The sequence below is a fragment of the Lissotriton helveticus genome, chromosome 12 (assembly GCF_964261635.1).
Source record: "Lissotriton helveticus chromosome 12, aLisHel1.1, whole genome shotgun sequence".
In the NCBI taxonomy this organism is placed as follows: domain Eukaryota; kingdom Metazoa; phylum Chordata; class Amphibia; order Caudata; family Salamandridae; genus Lissotriton; species Lissotriton helveticus.
Genome location: NC_136073.1, coordinates 93,948,370 through 93,975,756, shown reverse-complemented (window position 1 = coordinate 93,975,756; position 27,387 = coordinate 93,948,370). Strand labels below are relative to the sequence as shown.

The following is a 27,387-nucleotide window of genomic DNA, read 5'->3' as shown; positions in this document are numbered from 1 at the left end:
AGTCATCGGTTGTCAATCACCTCTATCTTGCAGTCCATGCATTCCTCAACAACTCCCCCGAATAATCAACATTTTCTATCTTCAATGCTATCCTCAATTGACTCAGCTGGCAGTCTTTTGGCTGGGGCCTCATCTAGCCACTGCTTTTTCTTCTTCATCTTGCATGAATGCCCTGAGCTGACTTCCAAAGTGCACATTTCCAATACATAAATCCTTGGAATAAATGTATAAATAGATACATACATTAGACAACAAAAACTCACATTTGGCTCGATTGAATGACTAGAAACATTTAAATCGCTATCTATATAAATTTGGTTTGTTTATTTCTGAGGTTTGTTATTGAAATGGAAGCCTCAGGGTACAGCAATTACAGTTCGTTATTTACATATATTTTCAAAGCTTTATTAGCAGTCTCCTTAACTTGTCCTGTGTGTTACATCTGACAGCCCTGTATTGAATATATCAATGTGTTGTCATCATTGTCCAGTCTATTTATTTGCTGTGAATCTGGTGCATATCTAATGATGCAGCGTACATTACTTGAGACATCTGATAAGGATTCTCACTACTGCATTCAGTTACCAAATAAAGCAATACATGGGCAACAGTCATATTCTCTGGGGTATAAGCACCAGAATCAGAAACAAGGGGCATTAAGAGCCAGTGCAGGGGGCATGCAAGACTTCCAGCACCCTGCGTTGGACTGTTTGTTACCACTCATCAAAGAGTAAACCATTTGTGAGAGGACAACGGTCCTACTATCCTCTTCCCATGTCCAGGAGATGCCTTCTGGAATTTTTCTGTGGTTGAAAAAGGATGGTGTAGCACTTTGGGAAAAATATACAAGAGACTAGGGCACAACTAGAGCATAAGATAGAGAAGATTTCCATGGCTACCATGTACTTGCCCTTAGTACTGAGGTAGGCTGGAACAAATGAGAGCCAAACACTGAGGAATGCAAGCATGCTGAAGGTGATTAACTTAGCTTCATTAAAGGTGTCAGGCAGTTTTCTGGCTAGGAAGGCAACAATGAAACTGATGGAGGCCAGCAGCCAAAGATATCCCAGCATGCACCAGAAAGCAATGTGAGACCCCTCATTACATTCAACTATTATGTATCCAGGCTGAGTGGGAAATATATATTCTGGAAAAGGAGGTATGAAAGCCAACCAAAAGGCACATAGAAGTACCTGGATGAGTGTACAGATGATGATGATACTATAAGAGAGCTCAGGCCCAGCCCATCGTCTTAGTTCACTGTTGGGTTTGGTGGCATTGAAAGCAATGACCACCATGATGGTTTTGGCCAAAATGCAGGAGATACAAAGAGCAAAAGTGATGCCAAAGGCCACTTGACGCAAGAGGCACTTCTTGGCAGTGGGATAACCAATGAAAGCCAATGAGGATAGAAAGCACACAGTGAGGGACAGTAGCAGAAGGTAGCTCAGGGAACGATTGTTTGCTTTGACAATGGGAGTCTCTCTGGAATGAATGAAGAGACTTAGTATGACCATTGTTATCAAAGAGAAGAAAACATTAAGAGCTGTCAAGGCACCCCCTAAGGGCTCGTCATATGTGAGAAAGTCTATTGTCTTTGGAATGCACTGATCTTTCCAGGTACTAGGCCAACTCCACACAGGGCACTTCAAGCAGTCAATGGAATCTAGACAGGAGACAACATAAAACATATTTCAAATTTGAACACATATAATTTATGACAACAAACATGGACACTTTAGTAATTCACACACCTCTGAAATGTACGGTGGATCTGTGCATAACACATTCTGAACTCCAATGTCAGAAATTATGTGTTAACAGTAAAATCAAGAACATTTCTAAATATTTTACACGCAAATGCATGTTCCTGAAGGAAGTCTGGGAGGAATTCACGGCCAGAATATATATGGGAATGCGACTCGTTCAAACTCCTTCTACAATACCACTTCCCATACTATAAATTGCACAGCCCAAACTTACAGTGTATTTGTGTAGGAGATTCAGGGATGCAATAAGTAAACTAAAGGAGCACAATGCAATGTAACTATATTTCAGAACAGGAAGACCAAAGCAAGGTTCTGATTCAAAAAGTAAACATCGATAAACCGATTATGACAAATTATAGATTACAGAACCTTTGGTGTGAAAGTTTCATAACAGAGACTCATGTAAGTCTAAAGAAGGATGTAAAAATATAACAGTATTTTAAATTGTACATACAAACCCTTAAGTGAGGAAGACTTCTTGGGAATTAATGAAGATGATGTGAGACAGTCCATCCCTGCACTGAGTTTGGCGCCAACTAGGAAATGGTCACCGAGGGTGATTCAAATAAACGCCCTAACATTAGAATATAACCTACGAGCACTGAATGGCAGGACAATCTCTGACCCAAATGGGGCTATGACCTTTAACAGACTTAGTGGCCCATCGATTATTGATTATATACTGCTTGACACCCGCCTATGGGGGAACCTAGTGGACATGGAGGTTAAACAATCGCAGGATAGTGATCACAATCCTCTATGCATGAAAATTAGATGGGGAAGTATCGGAAAAGCATCTAATGCCCCATTATTTACAACAAAAGAGGTAGTTCCATCTAACTCCAATCGCAGATTAAAATGTATAAGGTTGCATGTCAGGAGGACGTGCTAACTAGTATTAGTGAGCTACTAGAACTAAAGAGCATAGAACTCTCATCGCTCATCACCGCCCAGGGTAACAAGCAGGGTTTCCAATTGAGCGAATTCTACAGGAGCATAATAGCGAAGTTGGGTTCTTTTTTTATTGCTAGCGAGTCCAGAGGGTACAAAAGAATAATAGTTAAATCTGGTAATCTATGGTACACAGCTTTGTGTAGGAAAAAGAGAAAGGCCATAACCATAGCCCACCGTAATGAAGATCCTGCAGCTGGCTAGAAAGGAGTATAATAACACCAAAGTGGGACTGGGAGGAACAACATTGGCAGGAGCTCAAAATCGCGGCCCATTCAAAGGATTCAACCTTATTTTGGGAATTGATAAATAAACCTAATAGAAGGGGAGCAGAGCCCACCCCAAATCACATAACTGAGCAGCAATAGTTTTCCCATTTTTTTAAATTGTACGGCGGCAAGGTAGAATCTGAGCAAACGCAAGGTGCCCAAATATAACTAAGCTTAGAGAATTCTGCACCAGCAGAACCCTTCACAATCCAAGAGGTACAACTGGCTATTAAGAACATAGCCCCGGGCAATGCCTCAGGTCCGGATAGCTTGTCGGGGGATTTACTCCTACACGACCCTATGCTGTGGGCCAACTTCATTGCCCTTCTAATGAATCTGATTGCACAGGGCCAATCTGTCCCTGAGTCTTGGAAGGGAGCTGAAGTTGTAACTATTTACAAGAAAGGCGCCAGAGAGGACCCTGCCAACTACAGGCCGATTATTTTAATCGATGTGGTCCAGAAGGTAGCGGGCAGGGTCATTGTCTCTAGAATAGGGTCCTGGTTGGACGAAGGGAATATTTTGACGCATTTTCAGGCGGGATTCAGGCAGAAGGCGGGCACGATGGACCAGGTCTTCAGATTCTTCAGGGTATACTGGAAATCTGTGTCCATCACGAAAGGCAGTCTATATCTCGCCTTTATAGATTTGAAAACTGCCTTCGACCTGGAGCCCCGCGTCAAGCTTTGGCAGGTGCTACAGGATATGGGCTTTCCACGATATCTCCTTGAGTTTATTAAGAGACTTCATGAGGGTAATTACGCTAAAATCAGATGGGGGAGTCAGGGACAGCTGACAGGGAGGGTACCTGTGAATAGGGGGGTCCGCCAGGGCTGTGTGATGGCCCCGACTTTGTTCTCTCTCTTTGTTAATGGGGTGGTAGACCTTTTGAGAGAGGACCCAGCCGACGCCCCAGCCCTGGCGGGGGAGAAAACACCTACCCTGCTCTTCGCAGATGACACTCTCCTGATGTCCAAAACCCCCTCTGGTCTCCAGAAACTGCTGGACAGGTTTAGTTCGTTTTGTGAAGAACGTGGTTTAACCATCAATACCTCCAAAACAAAATTAATGGTATTGTCACGGTCCAAAAAATCAAGGAGGATTAATATTACCCATAATGGGTCTCCGTTAGAGGTGGGGGAGGCATTCGACTACTTGGGAGTCAGGGTCAACAACAGAATGAAATGGGACTCCCACGTGGCCAAAATGCTTCTTAACCACAAAAGAGTGTCGGGAGCAATTTTAAGAGACCAGCGGGCCTCTATTAGTAGACCAATAGCCCCGGCTCTTGCGGTATATGAAGGGAAGGCACTGGCCTCTGCAGTTTACGGCTCAGAATTTTGGGGGTTGGAGAATACCACAGACTTGGTCAGAGCCGAGAACAAGTTGAGAGAACTAGTTTCCCTCCCACTTTCAACCCCCTTTTAGCCCCTTTTCCACGACATGGGCAAACGCTCAATTAAAGACATAGTTTGCCTTCACCCATTATTGTTTTGGGTGCGCCTGAGAAGGACACCCGAATTGGCAAACTTTGCAGCAGTGCTTGATGAACTCATCAATTTGAACAGCTCAAAGAAGATCGTGCGGCTGAGCAAATTGAGACAGTTGGTCATAAACCTGGGGATGGGTGAATCCTGGATGTCCTAATCCCCCCCATCCAAACAAATTGTTAAGAAAATCTACTGGGAGTGGGTGCAGGCAGAGGATTTACATGGCTCTAAGTGGGGGACTCCAACTGATCAATTTCTTGAGCATAAACCTGTTAGGAAGCTCGAAGCTTTTTTAGATTTTATTCAAATCCCAAGAGATAGATCGCTCTTTTAAAAATTGAGGTACGGGACACTCCCACTAAATTAATTTACTGAGAGTTGGAAAAAGCCACGGTCCCTTCAAGCTACCTGTCCAGGTTGTTAATGCCCTAGCGAGTCTTTACCGCACTTTTTGTTTTCCTGTAAAGCTCATAGGGGGGCCAGAAGAAGATGGCTGAAACCAGTATGTAAAGAGTTGGGAGTCAGACAACACAGGATGGCCCTACGCATCCTCACAACAGATACAACATCTCTGACTATCGTATGTGGGGTTGCAAAGTATCTGGGAAAGGCCTGGCAGATACGTACAAAGCTGTTAAAGAATAAAATGAGCTAGACAGCTGTATTTCAATCAGATTAGGTGTACATGATTATATTGCCGTAGCACTTTAGGCCCTTTGGGTTTTCCTTTTTTATTGTATATAAGTCCTTTTATCTTATTTATGACTGTAATGTGGACATACAAATTTTATGGTCTGTTTTATGATTGAAAATGTACCTACTTTTATGATAACATTTTTATCGAATAAAGTACTACAACACTCGCAATGTAACTATAATTCAAAACAGGAAGACCAAAGCAAGGTTCTGATTTAAAAAGTAAACATCAATTAACCGATTATGACAAATAATAGATTACAGAACCTTTGGTGTGATAGTTTTGTAACAGAGACTCATGTAAGTCTAAAGAAGGATGTAAAAATATAACAGTAATACCTGGTAAATGTTTCCATCGATCTTTTCGACTGGAACTAGAAAAATCCAACTAAATTGACAAGTCCTATTTTAGACATACTTTAGAGGGACTGCTTTTTCATAACCTCTAATTAAAAAATATACATATATGCAATGTTAGTCCACCAACATGAGGTAGAATTATCCCATGATTCAAAAGATTCGCATCAGTATAGGGCCCCAAACAGGGATTCAATAGACAAATTAAGTGAATGGCAAAAAGGTTGACAGAGGTGCTTAGTTTAGGGAAATACTCTAAAGGTGGTCATAGGCACTCTTGATAGAAGCATTCTATCGCCTTAATTCAGAAGGCTTTATGTCCCTGAGAAAGCCAAAAATGATGACTAATTAGCATTTGGTGGCTACATTTTTCCTTCTCAAGGCTCATACCACACTGCCCTCTAATTGATATTCAGTGGCAAAGCCAGTAGGTTTCATCTTCTGGCTATTGATGCTTACCTATTAGCTTTGATAATGCTTTTATGGCAATTTTGTTTGTTTAGCATTGTCAAAAATTAATGCTTTTTGCTGATGTTGTGTGGCATTGGCTTAAAAAAGAAAGAAAAAGTATATAATGACGTGCATGCATGTATTCATATGTGCTCTTAATGGTGCTAGGGAGCCACCTTTCAATATTATGTATTTCTCGCATCCAGCACCATACATGACTGTGCATGCAACTTGGCCCAGCCAAAATATTGTCCACATTTTTTATTTACCACTCCAAGGTGGGGGACAACAGTCTATAAGCTGTAAATAAAATAACTAACTTAATTGTGATTAAAATGGAGCTCTTAAAGGCAAGACAAGCAAAAATAATTATGGAGCAGGTGCAGTTACCATGGGGGTGCAAGGGGCGGTATACACTCAAAATATTGAGTTTTTAATATCGATTTGCATTAATATCGAATTAAAAATATAGAATGGACACAATATCGAATGGACAGAATATAGACTACAAAAATATCGAATAGAAGAGCAGTAATATCGAAATTCAAAATAAAGAATGGAAAAAATATCGAATGGACAGAATATAGACATCAAAAATATAGAATGGACAGAATATAGACAACAAAAATATCAAATTTGAGGTAAGTAAGGTAATATCAAATTTATAATAATATCACATTTTTTTAAAGTGATTTTTTATGTTAGTATATGTGTGAAAAGTGTATATTTATTTTATAATAATAATAATTTTCAATTAATTAATTTTATGGTATTTAATTTTTGTGAAATATAATTCTGTAGCGGGTTGTGGGTTTATAGGAGAATAGGGTGGGAAGTAATTGAATTATAATTAATTAAATATGTTAATTTATTCATTGGTATTTATTTTGAATTAATTGTTAATTAATTGTTAATTGGTAATTAATTAAAATATAATTGGTAATATATTTTAATGAATTGATTAATTGATAATTGTGTTAATTTTATTAATTTATTTTCTGTAGCGGGTTGTGGGTTTATAGGGGAATAGGGTGGGAAGTAATTTAATTATAATTAATTAAATGTTTTAATTTATTTATTGGTATTTATTTTGAATTAATTGTTAATTAATTGTTAATTGTTAATTAATTAAAATATAATTGGTAATTAATTTTAATTAATTGATTAATTGATAATTATGTTACTTTTATTAATTTATTTTCTGTTGCGGATTGTGTGTTTATAGGGGACTAGGGTGGGAAGTAATTTAATTGTAATAATTAAATATTTTAATTTATTTATTGTTTTTTTGTTGTAATTTTGAATTATTTTTTAATTGTTAATTACTTAATTGTTAATTGGTAATTAATATGTATTACTAGGTAATCATTTTTAATAATTAATTGTTATTTGTATTTTTACTTGATTAATTATTATATTATATTAAATTGTTAATTACTTTTAATTAATTTGTAATTGGTATTAATATTTAATTTATCCAACACTTTCCCTACTGTTGCACTGTCTGGAGTGGGAATAGTAATTTTTACTCCTATGCTATCCAATGTTTTCCCTACTGTTGCACACTCTGTAAATTTGTGTTTATGACTTCAATTTTACTTTATCCGATTAATAGAATATTAATCATAAAAGTTACAAAGATACATCAAGAATACAAATTTGAATTGAATATGACTTCTGGATGCAGTAGTGTTCTCCTTGATATAAATAAGTAACCCCCATTGTGGATACAACTGATGGTCATTTAATGTCTAATGCCTGTTATTTTCATGTTTTTAACACCCATTGAGGAGTACCCCAGTGGGGTTAATCATCCACACATACATATGTTCGATTAAAAGTGTACTATATATACATTTTTTATTACTCCTGGACATAATTCTTGTCTCCAGAGCATAGCTATCTATTCTTTGACTGTAGGGATGTTTGATCCTGAAAATAGTCTTCATTATTTAGCTCATTTGAAACATTCATATATGTCAATAGAGCTAGTAATGGATTTTCAACTTTCTTCAGACACTGACTTGACCATGGGGAAGTTAAAATACTGACAGAGGCATAGATAGTAAAAAGCAACAAACGTATCAGCATGCTGGGGCATATCCATGTTTTACCAAAAGGTCTGCCTTATTTCATACCCTTCAGATGACAAGGAAATCAAATACTTCATACCCTAAATTGTTCTTTTGACTTAGGGTAAGGATAAATACATACTTAGAAATGTATAAATAAATCCACAGATGATTAAATGATACCCTTGCATTGCTACTGGAGCGAAGATAAGGAATTTTAAAAAGCCATCACACACCAAGGAAACTGATCACCAGTGCAATAAAGCTCATTGAAAGCTTACACTCTGTAAGAAGATATTAGCATTACTCATCTCCATATCAATAAAATATTAACAGAACTGAATATATATATGACCTACTGCGCTAGTAATCAACATTATGTCTTAGGAATAGGACCCTGTATTAATGTTATGTATTGTATGAGAAATTCTGATTTCAGATTTGTTCACAGATTGATCACAATCTCTTAGAATATTGGGGCATATTACCAAGCTTAAGCGAAAAATATCGCTAAGCTTGGTTAGCGGCTACATTTATATCGCCGTGCTGCGCCTATTTTTATCGCTTAGGAGCCTTGCTATTATCAAGGTTTATCTCCTAAGTGATAAAAATTGGCCGAAATGCATGAATATCGCTGAAAAGTCAGCGATATTCATGCATTACCGAGCAAATGCTCTTAGCCATGTTATCCACCTACCATTGGATAACATGGCTAAGAACTGCTCTGGGCAGGCGTTAGCTTTTGGAGATAGTCGCGCTTAGCGCGATTATTTCCAAAAGTTGGTAATAGGAGTTAGCGATGTTAGCGACTGTTTCCAGTCGCTAACATCTTGGCACACCCACTTTGCATGTCATTAGCGATATATATCGCTGACATGCAAAGTGGGACCCCAGAAGCTCGCTATCTCCTACTAGCTGTCGCTAACTGGTGTTAGCAACAGCTAGGTAATAGGGCGATTAAATTATCGCCGCTTTAGTGGGAAAAATTCCCGCTGAAGCGGCGATAAGGCCCTTGGTAATATGACCCAAAGTTTTAAGCCTGTAACCAAATATCAACATTTCTAATTTTGCTATAAGTTTTATAATTTTATTCATTGTTATTCTCTTCACAAGAGGACCAGTCACATCTCAATCTAAATATCTGTCTGTTCTCATTTTCAGTGCATTCCCAGGTGCAATAATGTTCTCTCGTTATTTGCATGTGAAAATAACTGCGTCATCTTGCTCTTTTTATGAATGTCATGGATTTCCTGTGCTTGTCACACAGTAGTCCAACATTGTGGATCCCAATGGTGATTTTGCTGTACAGCAGTAGAACCCAGGACATGGTCGGTTGGAGTTAGAAAAAAAGTGGCTACTCGCCCCTCAGAAATATATGGACAGTCTTAATGTTTGGTGAATAAAAGTTACTCAGATATGAGCAGTGTACTTTTTAAACTATTCAGTCCACTCCCCCATGAGTGAATTCATTCACTTTCCCATGAATGTGTTGTGAGACTAGATGTGGTATGTCTTATATGCGTGTGAATGATCTTCCAGTTGAAGGCATATTCCAAGATGCACAAGATGAGGTTCATTTGGTTTCATTTAAAGTTAAAATAACTTTCTTATCCTTGGAACAGTTGCTCCTGGAGGTCTGTTTAGTAATGTCACAGTGACTGACACAGGGCTGCCACACCATTGATCACAGAAATCTCCCCGATAATGGGACAATGTTGAAAAACAGGTTGGCCATCTGATGAAATCAGACCACTGATTCGTCTAAAACAGACTCAAGCTCAGTTTGATTCTATATTATATTACCTCCAATCTAATTACCAGCCTCTAATGATTACTCCTACCTCCCCCAATGTAAGAAGTCTGGAAACATTACTGTAAATGTGTGCCCTGCTTTTGTTGTCTGAGGACAGGAAATCCAAATGTAAAAAGGTATGTCATTGGGTTCCACTCAAGGCCCCCAGTATCTTACATATTAGTATTCTAGAACCGGTATCATGGACAAGTTTTAGAGGTCAGAAGGAAGTCCTTCAGCACCGGAACAGAGGATAAGGTACAGGAGTAGCAGATGCTGCTGCCTCGAAGTCTAGGGCTAGGTCTGGGACTAGAGACGAATGATGAAACCTCTGCCCCTGCTTCAAGGAGCGCACACTTGAACTGTGACAAGGAGCTACTCTGATAAATGGAAATAGATCCAGCCAAGACCTGCATAGAGGATATACAGAAGCAGGGAACTTGGCAGAGAGTAATGCAGTAGTTTTGAAGCCTAAACTACTGTTACCCACAATGAACACTGTCCCCCAATGTGTTGCTGCACGAAGATCTAGAGAAAGGGTCTAACATCATTCAAGGCAAATTCAGTGACAGTAATGGTCTCTTTGCCTTTCAAAAGGAATTAGTGTCCTGCAAACTGGCCAGTTGTTGGTTTAGCACTGGTCTTGGCATACTCAAAGATGAACAATAAATAAAATCAACCTTTTGGATGAAAGAAACTGACCAACCTCTAACCTTCTGATGCACATACCAGTTTGGTTTGAAATCTCCCCAGGAGGACAGAGAATACACTGGAAACAGCAGGCTGGTTGCCCTTTTCTAGTAACTTTTCTAAATCCAGGAGGACAGCTTGGACTGCACACTGAAAGAGGAACCTGAAGGTCAAGAAAATGAGAGCAAAGATCATAAACTTAATCAGAAGTAATTCAATATTCTTTACAAAATTAACCAAAATAACTTGCCCAAAATCCAGTCCATCTGTGCGTTGGAATGTGTTCTCCATAACTAATTAGCTGACTTGGACAAAATTGTATTTATGTAGATGAAATTCACATAATTCCAGAATTTTACATTACATAAATCTGAAATTTCTTGAGTCTTTCCTCTATGTCCGTTGTTGTTTTCCCATTCCATGACACCATCCCTTAAGCCATCTCTTTAGTTTGACTACCTCATGACTCTGCAAGCACAGCCCTACTTTTATAACCACCTACATGCCTGGAGCATGCACACTTCTTCTCTGTAGAAGAAATTTTGGATTTTTCATGATCGCCCCTGCTTGCCCAGCATCCTTTGCCAAAGCGGTGTTGGGAATTCATAGTGATTGTTTGAGCGTCACCCTCCTTGATTCCCCGGATAAACTAGCTATTGTTAACCATTTTGTTTCTTCAATGTTGCCATCTTTAACTATTATGCATTGTCCACCAATGACTTGATCCTCATTTCCTTTTTTGTGTTTTTTACAGATTGCCCAGTGGACTACTTAAGACCTGGCTTTTTTCATTACCGGCTTCTAAGCGACTATATGACACAGATTATTCTTTGTGCTCCCTCCTTGTCCTGTTGCCATCATTGCCATTCTTTTATACACATTTTTATTTTTACAAACAGATGCCACTAAATCCATGAGATTGGCACTGTGACATTATCCTGCACCATGCCACTTTGGTAAGCTCCTAGTACCTGAATAGGTTTTGCTTATTCTTTCGTAGATACAATTTATTATATGTACACTTGATAATATGTTCCTAGGGACTTGATTTTTGATTTTAACTTGTTTGTAACTTATTATTATTATTATTGTTTATTTTTGTTGTCTTCATTTTTCTGTTTGTCTTTTATGAATGTTTATTTTTATATTAAGCAGCATTTCGGATTCCTATGTTCAATTAATATGATGATAATCCTAACATGTGTAAAGGATTGAAACATTGTTGATATTGCATGCAGATCCCTTTTCTGTATATATGTGATAGACCTGTCAGGCTTAGGGTGGTTTACCACCAAAGGTTTTGCCTGTTTACCTCCTCTTTTTGCTGATTCCTTTTTTTGGCCTTGGGACACTGAGCCATTTACCCATGCTGTCCAGTGCGAAAGTGCATGTGCTTCTCTCCTATCCATGGGTACATTTGGTCTTTCCACCATTGGGATATTTAATGTTTCTGTAAATCCCTAGTAGATTGCACTACGCGTGCCTAGGGCCGGTAAATTAAAAACTACTAGTGGGCCTGCAGCACTGATTGTACCAACCACACAAGTGTTGTTTAAACCAGACTCAGGCCTCCCACTACAAAACATGTGTTTGCAGTTTGGCTGCAACTTCGACTTAGTAATTAAAGCCCTTTGCCGAGCCTTAAACTCCCCTTTTTTAACACCAGTCACCCCTAAGGTAGGCCGTAGGTAGCCCATAGCACAGAGTGCTGTATAAGTAAAAGGTCAAACATGTTCTTTTAAGTTTTGCAAGTCCTGGTAGTGAAAAACACCGACATTTATTTATCACTACTGTGAGGCCTTCCCCTATCATTGGTTATAATTGGGAATTCCTTATTACACTTTTAAGCTGTAATTCCTGATTGCAAAGGAGTAGCTATGTCATATTTTGTATATTGGGAATGGGAATGATAAAACCTCTTTCTTGGTAAAGTTGGATTTAACATTAATATTTTAGAAATGCCACCTTGAGAAAGACCCTTCATTGAAGTCATCCCCACTTCAAAGGCACAACTGGGTATACGTACTGGGTCCCTGACCCCACCGTATGAGACACTTCTGTACAAGTAAAGAGCCTCTCTGAGTAGAACTGCTGTGCTGCTACAAGGACTGTCATGATGCAGGATTATTGCCCTGGAAGAACTGCTTTTTTCTGTGCTGCCCTCCTGCCTGCAGAGAGGGCTAGCTGGACTCTTCCTTTAATTTGGAGTGATCTCCGAGGACTTGTTGGCTTGCCTCCTGTTCATGAGTCTCAGGGATATCAAAGTCTCACGACCTGCTCTTGTGCTTGGTCCATTGGAAATGGAACCAGGTGCTTGTTCCAGTAAAATTGCTGCATCTCCAGTCTGTGTTTAGCAGAACCGGCACATTGACTCTGTTGCAGGAGCAGAATTTAAGCATCACAGTCAGAAACAGCACATTACTTTAAAGAATCAGGTCATCAGAACCAGTGTGCAGTGTGGGAAGATCGATTCATTCCCTTGACTGTGTGGAGAAACCTAGAGCATCATCTATGATCCAACACCTCTCAGCCCATCATCTTCATAACCGGTGCATCACCACCACTGTCTGAAGAAAATTGACGAATCACCGTGATTTGGCGATCAACACCAACACAACGCTCGGGTGTACCCGCATCTCGCTATTGCAACCAGGATCAAGGTACAGCATTCAGTGGGCTTGCATGGCTCCTCTATCCAGGCCAAGCAGCATCAGAGCCAGACTCTTGACTTTGCCCCGGTCCAGCATTACCAGATAACTCCCATAAGCGCTTACTGATTCTAAGCACTATTTTTACATTTAATATCTAAAAATGAATATCTCAACTTCTACTCAATGGATCATTCTCACTTTGGTCTTGTTTTATTTGTAAAAATCATTTCATTGTGTTACAGTGTATTGTGTTACACAAATACTTCACACACTGCCTCTCAAGTTAAACCTGCCTGATCCGTGGCAAGCTACCAGAGGGTGAGCACAGTTTACATTTTAGTGTGCATCTTACTTATCCTGACTATGATTGTGGTTGAAGCTTGGACAGGGTACATACCTCTGCAACCAGAAGGCCAATTTCTAACAATATGAATATTATAAATTGGGTGAGCTGTATTGCTATTATTGAGATTGTAACAAAAACAATACATTTTTAAGTCGCGTTTATCACTCTTGCTTGTCTGAGCACACATTCACATCATGCTGGCCTCACTACCCACTATTATGGATTTCAATGAATGTTTTTCTGTCATTTTGAATAATACAATGTTTTAAATGCTAACTTATTCTTTTTGTTATCCAAGAATATTTCTTCATCACATAGGGAGACTCATCTCCTAAACCTATTATGTACCCCAGGTTCCTATGTACCCATGGGTCTCCCTTGTTTCTGTAACCTTGAACATTTTTGCATTCAGGTTGTCTTGGCCAGGGGCTTTCCCACTCTTGAAAGATCAGATGGCAGTGACAATTCCTTCTTTCTGTAATGGGGTTGTATTCACATCCAAATCTGTCTCTGCTTCCACTTTGATTGTTTGTACTGCTCTGTTTAAGACTTCTTTGAAGTGCTTGGCCCAATGTTCTTGCTGCTCTTTTTGTGTTGTGAGTAGTCTTTCTTGGGTATAATAGGGACTTTGTAGTGGGTGAGAGTTTAACCTTAAAGTCATAATCAGGCCATTATAGTAAGCCACAATGGCCTGGTTCAGAAATGAACGCCACAGGGGCCACCATGTCATAGTGGCCTGCTCTGCATTTTGTTTTGTTTTCATTTTCAGAAATAAACACACAACGTGAGGACTTTCTGAAAACAACAAATAGCCTTGATGTGAAGGGATATTTCTGCATGGGGATGACGGCAGTTTTTTCCCTGGCCAGATCTGTTGTGCCACACTGAGCTGACACATGCAGGAAGAAGCTGCATTGGGTAAACACATTTTAAAGTGTTGCACCAGGGCCAGCTCTAAGGCGGTGCAATTTGTGCCACCATGTCGGGCATTGACTTGGGGTGGGGGCGCCCTGTTTGCAAATATATTATGGCTTGAAAACCACCTGCTGCCCCGTTCCTTGCTTCCACCAATTTTCAGACATCCATAAAAATGTCAAGATAACTCCAGTGATTAATGTTCTTCCTGGAGAGAGACGGAGTTTTGTCTAGTGAACGTTTGACTCCTCATAAGGTAGGTCAGAAGGTTAATATGCCTGCTGCTAAGAACATGTGCCATGCAGATCACAAAGTGCATGCAATGGGTTACTTTTTTTGTCAGCGAGGACTTTTTGTTACTTGCAGTTTATTAGTTAAAATCCTAATATAGATAAATGAGGTATTAACCGTCATCAAAGAGCTGCATCAAACTGCAAGGTGTATATTAGACCTACATGTTTTTTGCTCGGTCTTTCCTTATCCTAATCTTGCAAGAAGGGTTCATTTGGAAGAAATATTATCAAAGAGAACCCCTAACAATTAGTGTTATGTTTTAAATTCTGAATTTGTGCTTGTCCAGACCAAGGACTCTTAAACTATACTGCCTACTAGTATGGACAAGTGATTCCTACATCATGTAATCCTCTGTCTTATGTAATATTTCCTATACACTAATTTACACGTGTGATTGTCTCTGTTAAATGTGCGTATGATGTAAAGTGCACTGACACCTCACACTGGTATGAGTGGCGCTATAAAAATTAAATGAATCTGAGAGACTGGTTATGGAGACTTGAGGGTCCCTGTTAAATTATGACAGTGAAGGAGTCTGTGGCAGTGGTAGTCATTGGGGGGCACCAACAAACATTGTCACACATGGCTCCACCAGTGCTAAAGACAGCCCTGTGTTGAACTCCTGATGGGCATGAGGCAGTGTTCCTGTGGAGGATAGATAATGATAATGCTTGTGTTTATGCAGAATCAGCAAGGCATTCACCTGCGTACAATTAGCTCGAGTAGATGAAAACGTAAACTCTCTTTCCAGTTCACTACTTGACAAACTTCTGTGATCATAGGTAACTTTACTTCAACCTTAATTCTCAGGATTTTCCACGACTGTTTCTACTTCTAGAAAATATTTTTTAAATCAGTTCTGATACCTCGCAGCCGCATAATACATATATATATATATAGCATCAACATAAAGCACTGGAAAGTAAAAATCAATCACTGTAATTTCACTCCACATTCAATGACACGCTCTGTTTCTTGCACACATGAGACTATTTTGATAACTGGAGAAGTGAAAGAAGAAACAGTCCTTGAGACAAGGAGAGGGGAAGATCTATGAAGTGTAGATAGAAAAATATAAAAGGCACAGAGACACAGAAAGGGACAGAGATAATGCAGGAAGATGGGAGGAATGAAGGGGAAATGGAAGGGGGAGAAAAGACGCAAAGGACAGATGGAAATGAAAAGTATGAACAATAGGACACGCCTTCTTTTGATCTTAGCTAAAACATATGTGCCGTTTATTCCAATGAAGCCTTTCTAACTGAAAGTAATAATTTACATGTTACATAACATGGTTTACCTCAGATGTTACACTGTAAGTAACAGAAATTGCTATTATCAAATTTTAAGGTACTTAAAGATACTCTTTTTATTGACCTTAGAAAGATAAATGTTTGATTTGGCAAAACCATGATCAATATCAGAAATCAGTAGGTTACGTAGAGATGTTGTCCACGACAGATGCTTAACTACAAGAGGTATCTTACCTGTGCGCTGCCTAGCGGCCACACGATAGTACTGGCATTAAGAAGAAGGTTCTTTCCAGAAGGAGCCCGTGAATCAAAGCTGCCCACATTCACATGCTTGAGAGTGCCATCAGAGCCTAGCTGCCAGTTAACAACATCATACTGAGCCAGAGGATTACCATTTCTGTCAAAGAAATGAGTTGAGCCATCTTCACCATCAATCTTTATATTTTTAAGGTAGTGGAGGAGCTGTCAGAAAGAAAATCATTTTCTTTTTTCATTTGCACTTTCACTTTCAGTACTTGGATCGGGCTAGATCAGGTTTTTAAACGCTTTAAATTACTACACCCTATTTATTATTTAGCAAATCAAGTTTTTTTATGAGGAGGGAGTGTACAAAGTAGATGACAATTATAAATATTACAACCATTATCAGAATGAATATTTAGACACTGAAAGGTCTTCATCAATAAACCAAATATTAAGAAAAAATCCAAATATTCTCTTCATGGAAAGATATTTGATCAATTAAAGTTTCCCTATAATTTATCTTATTTCCAATGGCACCTATCTTGGAAGAGTAAAGATATTTTTTTCCAACAACACACCCATCAAAAGACTCCACAAAATTGGCACCCAATGACCCACACTACAGCAACACACTCTACACTAGGATCTCCAAGCAGCTCACACACATACTGCAACCATCCAGAATGATGGGCAAGACTCATCCTCATCCTCCCAAACTGCACGCACATGTCTTTCTGAGAGCTCCATTCACTCCCCATTCACACATGCAGTCGGTTTAAACTCCTAATACACACACAGGAAGCCTTGTACAAAGCTGTGCCAGCAGTGTGGCTCACTGGTTAGAGGAGGCAGACCCTGAAGCAGAGGTCAGACCCGGGACCAGGGTTCAATTCCCGACGCGGCAGGGTCCTGAGCCCAATTATCCACGGACTCGATAATTCTCGTTTCGGTGCCTTCTCGAATCACGGGTTCACACTCTGCAGCTCTGGGCATTAGCCTGCTTAATCTCCACTACGGCCCCCCCGCGGCGGGATGCCTGGCTTTCACCTTGGGGATGCCCAGTATGGGTATCTCACAGGGAAAAGCCAGGACGGGTTCCCAAGGCAAGCGCCGAGAAGCCTACGGGTAATCGAGCGCTATATAAGAACGCATAGTAATAATAATAATAATACCTGAACAGCTGCATACACTTTCGCCTGCCAGACACCTCACTCAGCCTCACTCTTACTCATAAACACACCCTACATTCTCCTACAGAGCACCCGAAACATATAACAACTTCCAACAACACATCAGAGCCTCTTCCTCACTCATTGCGTTCCACAAGAAGGTGAAGATCAGGCTCTTTGAGTAACCAAAAGGAATAAACATACTTTCTCCTGCAAAAGAACATGGATGTACTCGCTAGTGATTAGCACAGTCTACAAATCAACATACCTTAACATAACATAAAGAAGATAATTTATTCAACCACAAAACTAGGCAAATATTGTAAGTTTCTATGATTTTTAAATATAGGTCTAGCAACAAACCTCAAGATAAATATTAGTTTGCCATCCCAATCTGCCACCACTTCTGCGATATAACTCAAATAGTCCAACAAGGAAATATTAAAATTTGCAGAAATGTGTAGATCTAACCTGCTCCTGCTACAGCTGAAACTCCCCTCCAAGAATTACACAATGCTGGACAAGACCACACCAAATAAAGCTAATTTCGTGTATTATTTTTTAGGCGGCTAAAATATTTTGCTCAATCCTAAATTCTGTTTTATCCATGGGTACAATAAAGGACCCACTTTGTGGAAAATTGCATTCTCCTAAAATATTTCGTTTTTGTAGTAGAGAAATTCAATTCATTTACAGTTTTCTTAATTCCTTAATTTAATGTATTATCTGCATCATTTGGCAATTTCTTACTATTTCTTTACATGTTAAATTATCTTGGTGCGCTCTACAACATGGTAAAATCATTCCCCTAATCCATATGCTTGTCTTTTTGCACTATAACCAATTTAGAAAATAACACTAAAAGCACTACTATTGGTGTAGATCCCAATTTAACTAATTGATGGATTAATTTGAATGTAAGAAAAACAAACCATTACCATTGCTTCATATTTAAATTTCGAATGGAGCTCTAGGATTTCTACTGTGAGCCTGAAATTAAATCTCTCAAATTAACTATCCCTATTCTTTGGCATCTGCTAGCTTCAATTTATGTTAATGGCGCCTGGAGAATAATAACACCCTCTAACCTGGGCACACTGTAATTACAAGAAATATAACTTTTTTTAGAAAATGGTTATTGCCTTAAAAAAGAGATTATAGGAGCTTGTATCATTTGTTTATTGTGTTTTTAGTCCTTCTTAAATATTTGGCATACTTCTTTAATTATATCTGATAACAAACCATTATCATAATATGAAATAGGGGATTGGTACTCTTTAACCATACATCATAATGGAGGCAAAATGGCATATTTTTAAATTCAACATACTGCAGTTTTAAAATCTGCAGCACTAACCCTGCATATTGCTTGAATAAGGAAATATTGTGAACTGCAAACTTCTAGGAATAAATAGGGAATGTATTCATTCAATTAAGTAAGCCTAGAGAATGCAGGGAGTGGGAAAAGATAGACAAATAGCTGTTATATTGACATGTTTATTAAAGAAGCCCTGTTGATTATTGACATAGCCTTTCAGCCCCGGAAGAGAGATATACCCTTTTTAATCAATGGTGCATAATTTGTATGTCTGAGTAGTATTGAAAATCATTGTCTCTGTTTTAGCATGATTTCGTTTGTTGCCTCCTATTTCGGAGAAATTCCTAAAGCTCTCTAAGGAGTTCTGAATGTTTGAAAATTGTACTTAGAGGACTAAAAATGTTCACCTTCATATAGTTTCAGTTTTATGCGTCTCTTATATTGAAGTTGCACCACTTTCCAGATATATACAATTCAAATCCTTCAGGTGTGGTGTAATGATATGATAATCAATTAAAAATCTCCAGTCCGTTTCTTATATCGGACCCAATGCACACCATACTGTATCGACGGGGCCTATACGCCCAAAATCAATCTCTCGCCGTCTCGATTCCCGCCGGTGGTTCAAACTAAGGGGCAGGAATTGAGACGCCGAGAGATTGATTTTGGGTGTATAGGCCCCGCCAATACGGTATGGTGTGCATTGCATTGATTATCATATCATTACACCACACCTGAAGGATGTGAATTGTTGTTTGAGGATTTCACGATTATCTTAAGATTCAAAAGCACAATATTAATATCCATCCCAAAGAGGAAATTATTACCGCCTGGCGCCATATTCTATATTTACTTCAAGAGAGTTAAGAACGCCCTGAAGAAGTTCTGTTCACAGAAGGAAACGCGTCAGCTGTGGCTTAATTATAAAGAAAAATAAAAGCATTTAAGAAAGAATTACATTCCTCTCTTCAATATGGACTCAATATGAAATGATCAGATTGTATATATCTGGAAGCTGGTGCAACTTCAATATAAGAGATACATAAGATTGACCCTGCTGGCAAGGGTGGTGTCCTTGGACAGAGGGCATTTTTGGAGTTGGCACACAGAATTGTTTTGTGCTTAGTTAAACATTGGTCTATCTTCTGAAGTTGTGCTTATTGCAGGCAAGTTGGTCCACTGTCCAGTTTATGTGTTTACTAGTTTCAGTTTTAGAATGTTTTTGAAGAATATTATTAAAATCATTATGAACTGCAATGACCCAAGTTTCATGGGCAACATCAAGCATCCCTGCCTACTGCAGGACATGGATGGAAAAGATTGTGTGGGGTCTGCCTCAACTGATAAGAGTTATATTCACTTTCACTTATAAAACCACAGAGCAGGGCTAAATGCCTTTTACCACACTTATGATCTAATTACGAGTCTAGCAGTCCGAGGACCGCCAGACTTGTGGTGCGGCAGCCTCATTATGACCCTAGTGGTTGTGCCGGCCTGGGACCACTGACTGCGGGAGGAAACCGCTGTTCCCTGGTCAAGAGTCATCTATATGCTTGGCAGGAATGTCGTAGTCCCGCAAAGCATATTGCGACTTTTATCTCTGCCACTGATTTTATGGAGGTCTTTCCTCCATGTAAGCAGTAGCAGAGATGAATGCCTCCTTCCTTGTGGATGCACACAGGGAGCACACCAGGTGCACACCTGTGTGCATGCACAGAAGTTCCTTGGAACGTCTTTTGATGTTCCCATTGAGGTGCCTATTTTATAGGCACCGCTGTGGGAATGGCAAAGGATTCGCTTACCAATGACAAAAAAAATAATTATTTGGAGGGTTGTCTCTCATGCAGGTTTGGCAGTGAAGTGGTGGAGTGGTCCTGCCGCCAGACCACCAAACTTGTAATCGGTCCCTTAGTACTTTCGTAGATACCTGTGTAGTTTCCAAAGAGTGGGCCTCGTTTATGAGACCCCTAGTGGCACTTTTGCACCGCCATAGCATCTCTGTTTTGATGCTCTGGTGGTACAGAGTGTCACAGCATATTTACAAGGCCATGCAAACCACTTTGCATGGCCTTGTAAATATGTGCCACTTCCACGCAGAACACTGCACAAAAGAAGTGTTCCATGGGCCTTGCTGTGGATGTTCCAATGCAACACCAATGGCATCTGAAGCATTCCCATATTTACGAGGAATGATAAACCTAGGAATACGTTAGATTCTAACGCATACCCAGGGACATTCTGCAGCACACACGGAAAGAGGAAGCCCCCGTGATAATTTTTGGGCAGAAAGATACCCCTTCCTGAAAAAACAATCACCACTCAAGACAGATACCTTGCACCTTGGTGTCAGTGCAAGAGAAAAGGACAGGAATGTCATATCTCATAGATACCGCACATTCCTGCCCTTTTCTTTTGATGCAGGGCAGTGCAGCAAGAGTCAATGTGGTGCTGCCCTGCGCCAAAACTCTGTAATTGAGGCCCAGAATGTGCAAAAGCTACATTAGACTTGCCACGTCTCAAGAGGGAGCAAGCACAATGTATTTTTGAAAACAGAAACTAAGCCTAAACAAGGATGCTATTTGGACGGTGCAAATCAAATGTAGTGGTTTGTTAAGTTTTCATTAAATATTGGCCATAATTTAAGGCACCATTATTTGACCTTTGATTATTACATTTCATACGTGTCATATGTGTCTATTCGGTCATTATAGGGTAAGGAAGAGTGATTTTTTCAGAAACATGCCAGAGCATATAGAATTATGTTGGATAGAACTGCTATAGTTCGGCCCTATAATGCTTTCTAAGGCATCCTCAGATTTCCATCATACAAAACAAAATTAGAAATGAGTGCATGTTTTTTAATGTGTGGTTTATCCTAAAAACAGGGGTACATATTCTTCAGTGCTCACCTGCCATGGTTGGAAATCCATGATGTTTCCACAGGACCCGTAGTGAAATGGACCTCTCTGTGGCCTGCATAAAAAGAGATCCCGCAAGGCCCATGCAATGGCATAAACTGCAGTGTAAACATTATAGCTAACTCTCCAGTCGGGCATTTCATGGGAGACATTGTTAAGTCCATCTCTTTGCTTGAGCCCTGTGCAAGAATTAGATTTGTTGTCAAAGGGATTGAAGTCCTGCCAAGTGCATCTAAAAGCTTCTTCTCCAAACGTTCTCAACAATAAATCATCTGAAGACCTTGAGAGACTGCCACCTTGTAGGTACTCCTTAAAACCCGGCATCTCTCCGCTATGGATGGCAAACCCAATGGTGCCTTTGAGGATCACTGAGTACTTGTCCATGGAGAGAATGGTTGATGTTGACCAAGCTTCGCTCGCAATCCATATTTTCCCGGTCACGTTTAGCCAGATTAGCTCATCCAGCACTGGGAGCAGGTACTCATCAAGAGAAAAGATGGCTATAGCATTGGCAGATGTCATTTTGATTAACTGGGCAAGTTCAATTGCATTCTTGTTCAATTGACCGGTAAGAATGTTCTCAGAGAAAGCAATGCACACTCCGGCTTGGATAAGCTGCTCTTTCATGATTTGAATGCCATGCTGTCCATAGTCACTGTCTTCAGCCAGGAGGCCAACCCAGGACCAACCAAAGTACATCACCAACTCAGCCAACCCACGTGATTGAAATTCATCATTCGGGATGGTCCGAAAAAAGGAAGGGAACTGTGACCTGTCACTCAGGACTGGACTTGATGAAAAATAGCTAACCTGGTAAGAAAAAGAAGAACCAATATATGATAGATTTTTGTCACAAATTTGTTCCAGCGATTTATCTTGCTGTGTATGCTTGATGGGCCGTTTTTGATTGAGATTTAAAGGGGTTTGATATGGTCATTTTGAATGGCAGTAGATATCCCCTGTGCTTTCTCTAAGTTAGATATATTTAAAAAAAGTATTATAGAGGGGATTTTAGTTCATACTTCATATCATAGGCTGCCAGTATCACAGGTATTTACCAAAAATTGCTATAATGTTTGATGCTTAGTTGACAAATATTACCTGCTGTTATTAGTAGGATTTTGAGAAAGTTCTCCCAGGATCTCAAGCATTAAGCCAAAACACAACATTTGAAATCCCAACAATCAACAGATGTTCCACATAAATTAAAAATAGCACCATAGAAAAGTACTCTTCAACTTGTGATCATTCTTTTAGCAATGACGTTCAGTTCTCATTATAACATAATGTGTTCCTAAGTTCCAGATCAAGCTTTCAGTTTATGACATGGAGTGGAGGTAAAGCCTATTTTTCCAGACTTCTAGTTTGAAAGCTTCAATCAGCACCTGGCTCTAAAAAGCTAAATTAAATCTCTCCTATAAAATTCAGAAACAGGGCAATTACTTAAAGAAGAAGCCAAAGCTACATATTTTTGGTGTACAGTTCCTCTTCATTCTGAATCTGATGGCAAATATGACTCTAAGTTTTTGTATGTTATGTTATATATGTATTCGTACAGCACAGAACTGACCCAGGAGGGTGTCCTGGAACTCAAGCAGAATTTTTTAAGTGAATCTAGGGTTGGGGCTAGGTGAAGAGCCAGGGTTTCAGTTTCTTTCAGAAATCAAGAACCGTGCTGAGGCTCTGATGTGCAGGGGAAAGTTGGGCCTGGCTTTAGGAGTCAGCCATGCGACAAGCGCAAGCTAAGTGGTTTTATAACATTTGTTATTTAACTTTACCTACCCCACCACCTGTCAACTTCCACCCTTCCCCCGCCCGCCCCAGCGCTCTTACCTGTGCCGGCAACGTCTGGTATCTATTCCTGCACTTAAAAAATCCTTCCCTTAAGGCAGGCAACCTTGCACCATGGTGCAAGGGTGACTGTGATGACGCTAGGCACAGCACAGTGTGCAGTGCAAGGAGAGAGCAGGATTGTGCCATATCTTAATAGACGTGGCACATTTCTGTTCTTTTCCTTTCATGCAACGCAGTGCAGCCACTTACATTGCTGCTTTGCATTGCATGAAAGTAAAGTAATATAGACCTTAATGTACTAAACTCCTTAAGATGTTTAAACATGCAATGTATGTTTAGTAGACACTAATGGAAAAATATGACCCTGTGTTGTAAGTCTGTACTGTCAAGGCGTTTTAGAAACTAGTGAAAACTGCTTTGAATGTGACAGCTGGAAGTAAGCTGGCGACCTAAACATTTGAAGCACATTGTTTTCTACAAGGAATCAAAGATTGAGGGAGCTTACAGTTTCCTGCAGTTATGTCAAGAGTCTGTGATGTACCAAACCAAGCTAAAATGAATGGGCAAAAATAGATTAATTTGACATAATTGATCCATCAGGCAATATTTCGGTCGCCTATCTTGGAAACAAGTGCCTTATGCTGTTTGGTCAGTTCACATCCTTGAGTTTGCTGATCCACTTCCCCACATGGTCCTGAAACAGTCACAGTTTGCTCATGTGAAGACTAATGCCTGTGTAGTAAATTTCACAACACAGAGTTTGTGATGCATAAAACTGAAATGGAGAGAGCTGTATAGATGACTCTAAAGACTAAAGGCAGACAGAGGCCCTAACAAAGATAGAGAAGGTGTATATTTCCGTAAGAACGATTTGCTGCTTTGCACCACGTTGCATGGTAATTGTGCCATTGTCGAGATTCATATAGCATCACAGCACTGTAAAGAAAACCAGGAATCTTTCATGGAATGGAGTGAACTTCACTGTGTGTATTGCATGAATATCACAGACTTTGTCAAGTGGTCCAGATGGGCTTTGTCGTCTTCCTTATGTTAGCATGAGCACGTTGCTGACTGTCCGCTGCTTTGCACCCCTTACTACACATGTTTATTTTGCTTCTGCCAAATTGCAACTTTCACATAAGAACTTACTGTTGTTTTCACACTTTGCACACAAAGAAAACCAGAGGTCCCGGGTTTTGAGGCCTAGTCAAAGGGAGTGGCTCCTAATCAGTGTGATCAGAATGAACCTTAAAGAAAGAATAATGTCTTTCTTGAGTCCCCTCACTTACCAGGGTTTCCCCATGGCAACATGCTTCATCAATGGGGCCATCCCAGTCTCTACGAACTGGGGCATGCTGCGACCTGCGAAATTACGTAGTAGCACTTTTGGTGGAAGACTATGTGTGGCGCAAAGTGTGGTGGAGTGTGTTGAAAGTGATTTAAAAATACCTTGCTAGTGGGCTTAAATACGTTATTCTTGCTCCTAGGTTGGTATATCTAAAAAGGGGGTGTTACACTGGGAAACCTAACTGTAATGCGCAGGAGTTTAGTTAGGTTTCCCAGTGTAACACCCCCTTTTTAGATATACCAACCTAGGAGCAAGAATAAAGTAAGGTAAGGAGTGGTGGACTTGTAGCTAAGTCAATAAATTGAGAGAAGACCCCACAAGTTCCAGGGAACAGGGTACTAGGGACAATGTAAAGTCAGAGGGCGATCCCTGGACAAGTTAATATCAGACAATTGTATAACCCTCACTAGCAGTATATATTCCAAATAATATTGGGATCACTGATCACAGACTAGTTTGTAACGTTCACAGTTTTTTATTAAAAAGACAAATTTATTAAAATTTCAGTATGAAAACATTTATACTGAAAACATAAAATATAAAACAATTTTTTACACCAGCACAACACAGTATACAATAAAATTAAAAACAGGAGGACATTGTCAAGTTAAACTATACAGCACAGAAAATATAAACAAATACACATTTTCTAAATTAGCAGCACACTTTCGTCCTCAAAGAAAAAGATAAGCAAAGGAAAGGAGGGGTACCACCAGCACACCCAGCCTTAGCAACCTTAGGCTCGCTATACAGGAGACCATTCTCCCAGTAAATCCAATGTGATCCAGACTGATCACATGCTGCCTGGTTTGCAGCCACCTGTCGCAAACCAAATAAGAGAATTCTTCCCTGGAGGGGCCTCCTTCTTGCTGCCAATGGGTCAGCTCAGGCAGGTCCCCCAGTTTGGCCTCTTGTTCCCCTGTAGGCTCCAGGGCACCCCTTCATGGTTTACCTCCTCCTGGACCGTGGGAACTTTGGGCTGGGTTCCCATTCCCCCTGCCTCTTCTCTTTCTGGAAGGCCCCTGGGCCACCCTTTCAGGCTCCAGGTCCTCTTGAATGCCCTTTCCGGTTGCCATTGACCGATTGGTCACACAAGCCCACTCAGGCAGACCCAACATCTCTAAATGAGACCTTCACTCCACCTTCACCTAAGGGGAGCTACCTCCATTGCAGCTGGGTCAATATTCACTGCACCTCCTCCACAGTCAAGTCACCTTCAAGCTCTGGTGACACTTTATGACCTAGCTATGGATGGGGTAGTCCATGCATATCCTCCTCAGTTGATTGTGCCTGACTTCGAAAGAAATCCCTCAAGTATGCTGCCATCGTCTCTGCAATAGCCTCAAAGCCTACCGCTAGACATCCATCGGGCTCTTGAATCACTCGAACATGATGTGCTCCTTGGACTCTCCTACTTTGTAGAGCGGTTTTGCTTTTGCTATGTAGTCCAATTTGGCCACATCCATTAACAAGGAGCATGGTGCATGGTGCCCCGGGTATGCTTACTCCCACCTTGACCTCGTCCTGATTTAGGTTCTTCAATGTTGATCCTGTCTGTCAATGTTGGTCAGTTCTACCTGGTGTTAGGCACTGCAATTGGGGGGGACACTTGCCCACCTCTGAACCGATCTGCTCAATCAGAACCAGTTTGACTTTACTAGGCACCAGCCTTTTTTGCCTCCTATTGCTAGGATACTATACCTAGGATCCATCCAATATGTATGCAGTCTGCAGCCACCCCTACGTACTGTACTCCAAAGTGGGGGTTCTCTGACTCCTCATCCTTATGAGTAGGTCCGATGTTTTACTTGTTGTCGTGAGACTCCTCTTGCCGGTCACGCATCACCTCTTCATACGCGGAACTCTCAAAACAAAAGATTCCCCTGGGACTCACAGCTTAGTGGTGTATGCAGGCTGCAGCTCGTGACATGAGACGGATCCTCCTTCCGCGAGAGGGCGTTACTGCCTCTCATTGATTTCGGACCTCTCTGCTCCTGTCAAACAGGCGGCTCTTCCCACCCCTCCTAAGGTCTGCCCTTTGCGGGTGAGTGGGCTGCACCATTTCTGTGTTTAAAGGCAGCAAGAAATTACCTCAGGGCCGGTCAAGTACTTCCACGGCAGCCTCTTTAAGTTAAAGTGTATGGCCGTACTGCCATCTTGGGCATGCACGTTCTTCTCTGATGATTGGCTCTGTGGTCGCTTTCTGGCCCACGGCAATATTGGGTCTGCAATCTGCCCGGCCCCCGTCTTTGCTTCAGGCCCAAAACCAACCTGTTCCCGGTCAGGGGGTCTTAGGATAACCTTCTTCACAGGGTACGGGCAACAGAGCTGAGCTAACTCATGGACAACTCCATGCACGCCTTGGCCATGCCCCATGAATGATCATTTTTAACTGCAACTTACAAAGAGCAGCTTTACAGTTCGATCACTCCTACAAGTAGAATGTGTTTTTGGCAAAATAAAATGTGGCTTTCCTAATACAACACTTCAGGTTATCAGAGAAATAAGAATAGTCCACTATTTTACTTAGTGTATGCAAAAAACAAATCTGTTTCTAAAACAAGGGCCAACAAATATGTGATATAAAAAAATACATTACCAG

General features: G+C 40.3%; 1 protein-coding gene across 1 annotated transcript; it reads right to left on the bottom strand.

Moving 5' to 3' along the window:
• Window positions 1-761: 761 nt before the first annotated feature.
• LOC144797923 (extracellular calcium-sensing receptor-like) lies at window positions 762-27,161 on the bottom strand. The gene is made up of 5 exons (XM_078668725.1): window positions 26,877-27,161; window positions 21,635-22,453; window positions 16,230-16,457; window positions 10,576-10,699; window positions 762-1,666 (listed from the first exon to the last, which is right to left on the bottom strand). Exons 1-5 carry the CDS (start codon window positions 27,159-27,161, stop codon window positions 762-764), a joined length of 2,361 nt encoding a protein of 786 aa, XP_078524851.1.
• Window positions 27,162-27,387: the final 226 nt, after the last annotated feature.

Excerpts from the sequence above, each read along its gene's own strand:
- LOC144797923 (XM_078668725.1), bottom strand. The coding sequence starts at position 27,161 with ATGGGGCATGGCCAAGGCGTGCATGGAGTTGTCCATGAGTTAGCTCAG. Across the intron at positions 22,454-26,876 it reads AGTACTTGACCGGCCCTGAG|GTTAGCTATTTTTCATCAAG; the intron begins GTAATTTCTTGC and ends TTTTCTTACCAG. Across the intron at positions 1,667-10,575 it reads GGAGATTTCAAACCAAACTG|ATTCCATTGACTGCTTGAAG; the intron begins GTATGTGCATCA and ends TCTCCTGTCTAG.